Raw genomic sequence first — 11,113 nt, forward strand, 5'->3', positions numbered from 1 at the left:
TCCTGACTTGAGTCTATTCTATAGTTCAGACTATAGTCTATTCTATAGTCCAGACTATAGTCTATTCTATAGTCCAGACTATAGTCTATTCTATAGTCCACACTATAGTCTATTCTATAGTCCTGACTATAGTCTATTCTCTAGTCTAGACTATAGTATATTCTATAGTCCAGACTATAGTCTATTCTATAGTCCAGACTATAGTCTATTCTATAGTCCAGACTATAGTCTATTCTATAGTCCAGACTATAGTCTATTCTATAGTCCAGACTATAGTCTATTCTATAGTCCAGACTATAGTCTATTCTATAGTCCACACTATAGTCTATTCTATAGTCCTGACTATAGTCTATTCTATAGTTCAGACTATAGTCTATTCTATAGTCCAGACTATAGTCTATTCTATAGTCCAGACTATAGTCTATTCTATAGTCCACACTATAGTCTATTCTATAGTCCTGACTATAGTCTATTCTCTAGTCTAGACTATAGTATATTCTATAGTCCAGACTATAGTCTATTCTATAGTCCACACTATAGTCTATTCTATAGTCCTGACTATAGTCTATTCTATAGTTCAGACTATAGTCTATTCTATAGTCCAGACTATAGTCTATTCTATAGTCCAGACTATAGTCTATTCTATAGTCCACACTATAGTCTATTCTATAGTCCTGACTATAGTCTATTCTCTAGTCTAGACTATAGTATATTCTATAGTCAATTCTATAGTCTATTCTATATTCCAAACTATAGTCTATTCTATAGTCCAAACTATAGTCTATTCTATAGCCCAGACTATAGTCCGGACTATAGTCTATTCTATAGTCCAGACTATAGTCTATTTTATAAAAGCTTTTTGTTTAATTTTGAAGTAGATTTTAAATTTAAAGAAAAACACTTTTCGAAAAAATTTACTTTGTTTTATACAAAAATGCATTTTATTTTATTAATAATATAAATTCTTTTTTTACATGATTTTTTTTATATAATGATTTTTATGATTTTTTATATTGTATTAAAAAAATATATATTACATTATAATGAGTATTTAATAAAATATACATTTGTCTATAGCAATATATAGATTTAAATGTTTAATTAAAATGGTATGTTGTATGTATTGTATGTTGTATTTATGTGTGATTTACAATAGAGTTTGAAATATACATTAAAGAGAACAATGAAAGCACTTAACGGTGATGATAGCACAAAAAAATATTCATATTTATATAAAAAAATTATTAACATAATTAAACAAACAAATATACAAAATATAAACGAACTAAAACGAAAAACACAACAAAAAAGCTTTTCTTGTTATCCAATGAACAGAGAAATTTCTAAACAAGAAAAGCTTTATGGCAAGTTTGATGGTTATGATGGAAATATGGTTGATTGGTAGGTTATGCTTAAGGCTAAGGCTTTGTTTTGTTGTATTCAAGTGAGAAGAAAGTTTTAAAAGTTCTGGATAGAGGTAGAAGTATAATATGTATGCATAAATGAAAAGAAAAGTTTTCTTCAAGAAAAGCTTCAAAGCTTTTTCTTCTTCTCCTACTAACTTGTGATGAGTGATTTTTAAAACTAAATTATTACAAAATTCATAACGACTAATTGTGAAAGAATAAAATCTCTGTTTTGTTTTAAGCCTAAATTAAAGAAATTCTTTCTAAAGCCTTATTGATAACCACCAAATTTGCCTTGTTGTTGTTGTGCGTTGCTATCATAACCACCGCCATTGTTGTAGCCACCACGTCCAGCACCTTGACCGCCATTAACTTGTTCATAACGAATGGTGGGACGATAACCGTTTTGATCAGCTTCATAGTCGACAATTTGTTTGCGACCATCGGGCAAGAGCACATAATAACGGCCAACAGCCAAGTCACCATCACGAGATTCCATATGACCGAAATCATTACCAGATTCGTAGTCTTGAACATCATATTTGAATTCGTATTTGGCGGGTCCGTAGTTTTCTTCAGCGCCATAACCATTTTGATTACCACCACCATAACCACCAGCACCGCCACCTTGTTTAGGGAAAATGGCACCGGTTACAGCGGGAGCACCATAACTGTTGGAGGGAGCTTGTGGGCCGCCAGCAGCACCACCACGATTGGGAGGTAAATAGTTGTTGGAAGGTGCCTGATAGGAGTTTGAGGGTGGTAGATAATTGCTATTGGGTTGCTGTTGCTGATTGGGGGGCAAGTAATTGTTTTGTGGTACTGGTGGTTCGGCTGAGACGAAGGAAAGGCAAGCCAAGACAGCGATTGTTGTAAAGCACTGAAAAGAGAGGGAGAAGGGGAAGAGGGGAATTAGTTTAGTTTGTTTGAAAGCTGTGTGATAAATTAGTATTATGTGAAATACTTTTACTGCTTTATTGATAAAAATTGTTTCAAAAATGTAAATTGATTTTTAATTAAAAAGCTTTTCTTTAAAAAGCTCTTAATGTTTTTTATGTGTTTTTGAAAATAATTTATTAGAAAATATTTTTTTTGGAAGAGCTTTCTTATTATGAAGAAGCTTTCATTTTAAAAGCTTTTAATGAGAAAGCTTTCATCTTAAAAGCTTTAAATGGAAAAGCTTTCTTCTTAAAAGCTGTTAATAAAAAGGATTTTTTGTTATAAAACATTTCACGAAAAAGCATTCTTACTAAAAAGCTTTTTTAACTCAAAACTTTCATTGTAAAAAGTTTTTATAAAAAGCTTTTTATGAAAAATTATTTTTGTTAAAAAAACTTTTTATGGAAAAGCTTTCCTATAAAAAGTTTATTTTGAAAAAGATTTCCTAGTGTGAAAAAGCTTTCTTTACTAAAAAGGTGTGTATGAAAAAGTTTTCTTAACAAAAAGCTTTTTAAAAATGTTTATAAAAAGTTTTTATTGAAAAATTTGTTTTATTAAAGATACTTTACATAAAAGCTTTCTGACTAAAATGCTTTTTATGAAAAAGCTTTTTATTTTTTTAAAAGAGCTTTCATTTCAAAAAGTTTTTATGATAACAAATTTTTGCAAAAAAAACCTTATTATGAAAAAGCTTTGTATGAAAAAGGTTTTCATGAAAAAGTTTTTCAAACAAAAAGCTTTTCTTAAAGTGTTTTCATTAAGAAGTTTTGTATTAAAAACGCTTTATGTAAAAGCTTCTTACAAGAGATCCTTTTATGAAAATGTTGTATTGAAAACTTCTTATAAGAAAACATTATTTTTTAAACTTTTTCAGTAAAAGCTTTTTGACCAATGAACTTAAAGTGCAGAACATTTAATATTAAAAAGCTTTTGTATTAAAAAGTGATTTTTGTGGTAAATCTTTCATATTAAAGAGTAATTTATTAAAAAGCTTTTATAATAAACTTTTTTTTGTTAAAAAGCTTTTTGTGGAAAAGTCGCGATGAGAAAATAATGTTTATTCAAATTTGTAAAAAAAGCTTTCTTATTAAAATGTTATTTATGAAATGGATTCATATTCATATGGAAAAGTTTTTTAATCAAATGATCTTTATGTATAAGTTTTCTTACTAACATGCTTTTATTAGAAAAATAACTGTCTGGAAATGCTCTTTATCGAAAAGCTTTCTGAAAATCTTTTTTATGAAAAATGTTTCAAATTAAAAGTTTTTATTAAAAAGTTTTCTGACTGAAAAGCTTTTAATGAGAGAGCTAACTAAATCTGCATTTCACTTAAAACTTTTCTATAAAAAAGCTCTATTATAAAAAAGCTTTATATATTATATATAAAATATATTTTTAAAAAGTTTTCTATTTGAAGAATATTTAAAAATGATCATGTTATATTTTTAAAAACTTCTTTGTAAAAGCTTTCTATAATAAAGCTTTCTTAGTATCAAATATCTACTTCCATATCTATAATATCATTTGCCTTATTTTGAATTTTTGTCCCTTTTTCTAAAGTTATTGTTACCAAATCTTAAATTCTTATCTTTTAAACAAATCTAAACTTTATTTTAATTGATATCTTTTCTTTAGACAATTTATGCACGTCTAAATAGCAAAAGACTTTAACATGATTGTAATGAATTTGTTTCATAATCTAAATGTCTACTCATAAACTGAGAAAAAAAAGAATGACATTAACATTTCAATGTTTAAAATTATCACACAGGTAGAAAGACGGACAGACTGAAGAATACATTTACTCTAATAAAATTTATTTTACATAATAAAATATGCAAGATGTCTATCATTGAAAATAAAGACTTAAGACTAAAAAATTGAAAAGATTTTTGTTATTTTTTTTTGCTTTTGAAATCTAAGATGTTAAATGTGGCATGCTACATATTGTTTGTAACTATGTTGGTTGTGTAAATAGAGAGGCAGGAAAATACTAACAGATTGTGTGTGTGGCACTTGTTTTTTTGTGTGTATAGATTTTTGCATATTTTTTTCTACTTTTAAGCTAGATAACTAAATTATTCATGTTGTAAAGAAATATAGAGACACAAAAAAAAAAATCTTTAAAAAATTATGATTATGATAAAGTTGTCACAATCTGTTAGCACACCATAGATATTTAATGACACAATTTTTCATAAGTTTGTTCAGTTTTTTTGCGGGTCTTTTAAAGAATGAAATATATGACAGAAATGAATGTTGATTATTTTTTAGTGCAGACTTTGTAGTTTTTTTTTTTTTCAAAATTCTATTATTAAAAATTGGTTTTAGTTTGTAATTAGTTTGTAGTTTAATTAAGGAAAAGGGTGAGGTTGCAAAGGGTAATCGACTGGGGTGGTCGGGACTTAGGTATTTTTAAACTAAATGTCAAAATAGAAGCGATGAGAAGCATGTTCAAAATGTCTCAATAAAGCCAAATGTTAAGATTACTTTCAAATCGATTAAAAGCTTTCTTAAACTTAGTTTGTTGCTTCATTCTTGAAATGGGTTTGATTTTACTGGTTTGTGATTTTTTCAAGTTTTTAGAAGCTTTTCCATAAAAAGCTTTTAGAAGCTTTTCCATAAAAAGCTTTTAAGAAGCTTTTCTATAAAAAGCGTTTTAGAAGCTTTTCTATAAAAAGCTTTTTAGAAGCTCTTCTATAAACAGCTTTTTAGAAGCTTTTCTATAAACAGCTTTTTAGTAGCTTTTCTATTAAAGCTTTTTAGAAGCTTTTCTATAAACAGCTTTTTAGTAGCTTTTCTATTAAAGCTTTTTAGAAGCTTTTCTATAAAAAACTTTAAAGAAGCTTTTCTATAAAAAGCTATAAAGAGCTTCTTATAAAAGTGAACTTTTCAAGCTTTTTAGAAGCTTTTCTATTAAAATCTCTTAAGAAGCTTTTCTATAAAAAGAAAAATCTTTTAAGAAGCTTCTAATAATTAAAGTGACTTTTTCAAGCTATTCTATTAAAAGCGTTTAAGAAGCTTTTCTATATAAAAAACTTTTTCTATAGAAAGTTTTTAAATTTTTAGAAGCTTTTTTATAAACAGCATTTTCAGTTTTAAAAGGTTTTAAGAAGCAAAGCTTCAAGCTTTTCTATAAAAATGCTTTTTAAAGTATTTCAACAAAAATTAGAGCTTTAAAGCTCTCTTTAAAATCTTTTTTTTTAAGTTTTTTATAAAAGCTTTTTCTACCAAAAAGCTTTTCTACCAAAAAGCTTTTTAAAGCTTTTCTACCAAAAAAGCTTTTTAAAGCTTTTCTACAAAAAACTTTTTAACACTATTTTCTATGTTTTTTTGAAGCTTTTTTATTAAAACAATTTAAAGCTTTTCTATAAAAAGATTTTTCAAGCTTTTGTATAAAAAGCTTATTAAAACTTTTTAACAAAACAACTATTCTTTGGAAAACTTTCTAACTTTTAAGACAAACACGTGATACAAACTAAATAAAATACTAAAAAATGCAAAAGCTTTCTCTTGGATTTAATCAAAAATGTTTGATTTATTTGGAAAATGTAAAATTGGGTTATTGTTCGTTCCCATTTAGTTTAATTTCAGCTATAAATCATTTTCTGCAATATTTTTACTTTATTTTTAAACACACATCCATCTAATTTTTGTAACAAATTTAACACAAGCACACCCCTTATCAATTGATTTCTGCCGCCTCTAAACATTTAACATTTCTTATTATAAAATTTGTTTTTTTGTTCATTTGTTAATTTTCATTTAAATTAGTGTTTAACCAAATGTTTATAGTTTTGTTTTAAATTATAAACATTTTTATTTATTTATTACGTTAATATATAACGATTAACACTTATGTTAATCAATAAAACAATTTTGAATAAAAAATCTGCATAAATTTTATAAATTAATTTGAGACACAAAAAAAAATTTCAAAATTTTTGTTTAGTTGACAAGTTTGTTGTTTTTTTTTTTCTTTAATTACAAGTTTTACATAAACATTTAAATACGTAAATCTGCATTATTTTTTTTTTTTTTACTGCAGGAATTTTTTATGAACTTGACTTTGTGTGCTGAGTTTAGGCATTTTTTTCTTACTTTTCTTTTATGTTTAAAAAATTATGTTAATTTTTTTAAAATTATACTTAAGACTGGTAGTCATTGGGTTAAGAGTTATTGAAATATTTTATTAAATAAATTTTAATTAACTATTTTTTCAAATTTATGTTTCTTTACAGGAAATGTATAAAAATCAAGTGGAATTAAAATAAGTGGTGAGTTATTTTTTTAGATTTTTTATAATTTAAATATTTTTTAGTAACAATTACTTCTTTACAAAACTATAACATAACTTTTGGAGTTCATTATCTCGGGTTTTTAAAGCTTTTAAGCTAATTGTTGGGATCTAAGCACTATTAAGAGAATTTTTAAAATTTGTATAGTGATGTAAGATTTTGGCTGCTTTTTAATAACTTTTTAACTTGCAAAAGAGCTTTTGAGCTTTTTTATTTTCAAAAGAGCTTTTAAGATTTTTATTTTTAAAACAGCTTTTGAGCTTTTTTTATTTTCAAGACAGCTTTTTTATTTTCAAAAAAGCTTTTGAGCTGTTTTTTATTTTATGTAAAGTTTATTAGGATTCTAAGTAATTTCAGTATTTTGAGGAGAAATTTTAAAGTTTTTTTAGATTTTTAGAAATTTCAAGGGATTTGTTAGAAGTTTTAACTTTTCTACATTTATACAAGTAAAAGCGTTACGACGAAAATATAGTATGTAATGCAAACCATTTGAAGAGCTTAAATAAATATTTTGAAAAAAGGTAGATTCTGTAAATTTGAAAACTTAAAAATAATTTTTGAGAGCTTTTAAAGCTAATTTAAGCTTTTGAAGAGCTTTTTTCAAAGCTTTTCTAAAGATTCTAAAATGTTAAACAAATTAATGAAAAACATAGGATTTCCAAATGTTTTTGTTCAAAAAGCATTAAAAGACTGAAGCAAAAAGCTGTCTTAAAAGTTGTTCCTAGTAACTTAAAGCTAAGTAGTCAAGTGAAATTTTTTTCTGCTTTAAATTGTACAAGATTTTTTGAATAAATCTTATAGTTTTTTATTGTTAATTGTATAGTTACAGTTATAGCTTAAGACTCACTCTTTTAAGCTTTTGGAAGAAAGAGCTTTTAAGTGTTTTCTTTATAGATTTCAACAGTTTATTGAACTTTTTAAAATTGTATTAATTTTTTAAGATTCAACATAAAATTTTTAGGCGGTAACTTTGTAAAGCGATTTGAAGGAGCTATTGTATATTTTCTTAAGCTTTCAAAGCTTTCTTTGAAAATTGGAACCATTTTTTTAATGAATTGCATAGTTTTGCTTTTAAACTTAAGTTTTGTGATGTAAACCTGTTGAGAGTTTCCTAATAGTAACGGAATATAAAAGAGCTTTAAAAGCTTTTCTTTAGATTTTTAATTTTAAGGCGTTTGTATAGTAAAATCGAATGTTTTCTAAACAATTTTTATATGTTAGCCATTGATTTACTGATTCTACGATAAATTATGAAAATTTAAGATGATTTTTTTTTTTATTTCCCAAACAAAGGACTTAAGACACGAACTAAGAATTTGAAAGACTGAAGAAACAAACATGATTCGAGAAAGCTTTTATGTTTTCACTAGTATTTTCGGAAAATATTAGATATTTACTTGTGTTTTAGGAAAAATTTCAAAATTTTGCTGAAATTGTCATGTTTTTAAAACAAAAGACTGAGGAAACAAGCATCATGTGTGAAAGCTCTTTAAAGATTTTATTAACACTTGATTTTTTTTGATAAATTTTAAAGTTTTATTAGTATTTTTAAGAATTTTTTTTGAAATTTAAATGAATTTGATATTTTCTTATGTAAAAGACTTAAGACACAAACTTTGTGTTTTAGAACTAAACAAAAGATTTAAGAAACGAACTTGCCTTATGAAAGCTTTTGCAACATATTGTTTATACTTGAATTTTGTATAAAGTTTTAAAGAAATTTTTTATAAATTAAAAGAATTTAAAATTTTCACATACTAAAGACTTAAGACACAGACTTTACAAATTCTAAACAATTAAAAGACTTAAGAAACAAACACGATTTCAAAGATTAAAGAGATTTTGTTAACACTTTTAATGTTTTCAAGAGATTTTAATGAGTTTAAAAGATTTTAAAGAAATTTTTTGATAATTTGTGAAAGATTGCAAAGATTTACTTTAGATTATAAACATTTAAAACTTTTCAAACAATTTTAAACTGTACAATGTCTCATTTAGAGTCACCAATTTTAAAACAATACTTTTCTTTATAACAAATCCTTAATTTGTTTATAATTTTAACACTTTTTTTACACCAAACACTTTTTCTGCAATTACTTTAGTTTCTTAGCTTAAATGTCCTTTTTATATAAATTATGTTTTATAAACTTTAATTTAATACCTTCATTGTTGTATATTCAATATTTAATGTTAAAAGGATCACACTGTATTTAACTAAATACAAATACTAAATTGTTCTTCTTGTGAAGATGGTTGAATGGGATTTGATACTGTAACAATTTTGTAGGCCAGTATTTATATTTGAACGTCAAACACTAAAAACAAAAACACAACACATCAACAAAAATACCCCCAAAAACATTAAACTTAAACATCACAAGAGCAAACTATAGAAAAATGCTCTAAGAAAAAAACAACAACAACAATAAAAGCAAAACACCACGCAGCCACTAAGCATTAATAAGATGAAACCGTCAAACAAAATAAGCGCGCCAAATTCAAAATAGAGTTAGTTACCGAGAAAAAAAAAGAGAATCATTATTAAAACTGCAAACCTTCTCTTCCCTTGAACAACAACAAACAACAGCAGCAGCCACAAATAAATACAAGAATCTATTAAAAACCAAACTATAGCAAAAGTATCTTCAAACAAACCTCCTAAACATACTAACAAACTAACGTCAAAAAAAACCCTATTAAAAACAAATGCATCAACAGCAACGTTAAACTAAAGATTTACTCCATCAAACTCCAAAACAAAAAATCTCAATATACTTTTGATTTTTTTTACTTCTTCTTAAATGAGCATTAGTTGTATTCTTTTTTATTGTTTTTTTTTTTTCTTCTTATAAACACAAAATTTTTACTTTCATTAAGAAACCCAATCTGTTTAACAACAAAACACTACAAAGATTTTTGTAACAAAAAAACCAACAAAAAAAAAATCCAAATCAAAATGAGCACTGAGGGAGTAATTTAAACATCACTGTAACATAAAACATGTGTATAAACATTAAATTCCTTTACTACCGTCTAAGCACTATGGGTCTTTTCAATTTTCTTTACATTAAGCTGACTAAACTGGAATTTTAATTTAATAAACATTCCATCACTATTTCATTACAAGTTGTCCCATTCGAAAAATTATCATTTATATAGTTATTACATGCTGAAGACCGGCTCTAAAGGGGGAGTGTTAAAATTATCATTGAAAAATTAAAAATTCATAGAAATTTCACACATATTTTATACTTGATCGACACTATTAGATAAACGTTAAAAAAAAAACTTTACTAAAAAATTTGTATTAAGCAATAAACTTTTATACGAATTAATCAACACAATAAACTGATCTATGCTTACGACTATAAAGTGATGTATAGTCAAGACTATAATCAGTTCTATAGTCCTAACTAGAGACTGATCTATAGTCAAGACTACAGACTAATCTTAGTCAAGACTATAGAATGATCTATAGTCAAGACTATAGACTGATCTGTAGTCCAGATAATAGACTGATCTTAGTCCAGACTATAGAATGATCTATGGCCCAGACTATAGACTGATTTGTTGTCAGACAGATCTGTAGTCCAGACTATAGACTGATCTGCAGTCCAGGCTATAAACTAATCAATAGTCCAGACTATAGATTGATCTTAGTCCAGACCAAAGATTGATCTTAGTCCAACCTATAGAATGATCTATAGTCCAGACTATAGAGTGATCTGTAGTCCAGACTATAGACTGATCTGTAATCCAGACTAAAGACAGATCTATAGTCCAGACTAAAGACAGATCTATAGTCCAGACTATTGACCGATCTATAGTCCAGATTATTGACAGGTCTATAGTCCAGATTATTGACTGATCTATAGCCCAGACTATAGGTTGATCTATAGTCTAGACTATAGTACACACTATAGACTCATCTATAGTACACACTAAAGACTCATCTATAGTACACACTAAAGACTCATCTATAGTCCAGACTATAGACTGATCTATAGTCGAGACTATAGACTGATCTATAGTCAAGACTATAGACTGATCTATAGTCAAGACTATAGACTGATCTGCAGTCAAGACTTTAGACTGATCGATAGTCAAGACTATAGACCGATCTATAGTCAAGATTTTAGACTGATCTATAGTCAAGACTATAGACCGATCTATAGTTAAGACTATAGACTGATCTATAGTCAAGATTATAGACTGATCTATAGTCAAGACTATAGACTGATCTATAGTCAAAACTATAGACTGATCTATAGTCAAGACTATGGACTGATCTATAGTCAAGACTATAGACTGATCTATAGTCGAGACTATAGACTGATCTATAGGCCAGACTATAGACTGATCTATAGGCCAGACTATAGACTGATCTATAGGCCAGACTATAGACTGATCTATAGGCCAGACTATAGACTGATCTATAGGCCAGACTATAGACTGATCTATAGGCCA

General features: G+C 26.7%; 1 protein-coding gene across 1 annotated transcript; it reads right to left on the reverse strand.

The window, feature by feature from the left end:
• Window positions 1–918: 918 nt before the first annotated feature.
• Window positions 919–8,917, reverse strand: LOC119606162 (pro-resilin). Its single transcript, XM_037959561.1, has 2 exons — window positions 8,808–8,917; window positions 919–2,286 (listed from the first exon to the last, which is right to left on the reverse strand). The coding sequence occupies exons 1-2, from the start codon at window positions 8,811–8,813 to the stop codon at window positions 1,678–1,680; spliced, it is 615 nt and encodes a 204-aa protein (XP_037815489.1). The 5' UTR covers window positions 8,814–8,917; the 3' UTR covers window positions 919–1,677.
• Between the last annotated feature and the right edge of the window lie 2,196 nt (window positions 8,918–11,113).

This window comes from Lucilia sericata, unplaced genomic scaffold (assembly GCF_015586225.1).
Source record: "Lucilia sericata isolate MDLA Ls3-8-SP2 unplaced genomic scaffold, ASM1558622v1 Contig000555F_arrow, whole genome shotgun sequence".
Classification (NCBI taxonomy): Eukaryota; Metazoa; Arthropoda; class Insecta; order Diptera; family Calliphoridae; genus Lucilia; species Lucilia sericata.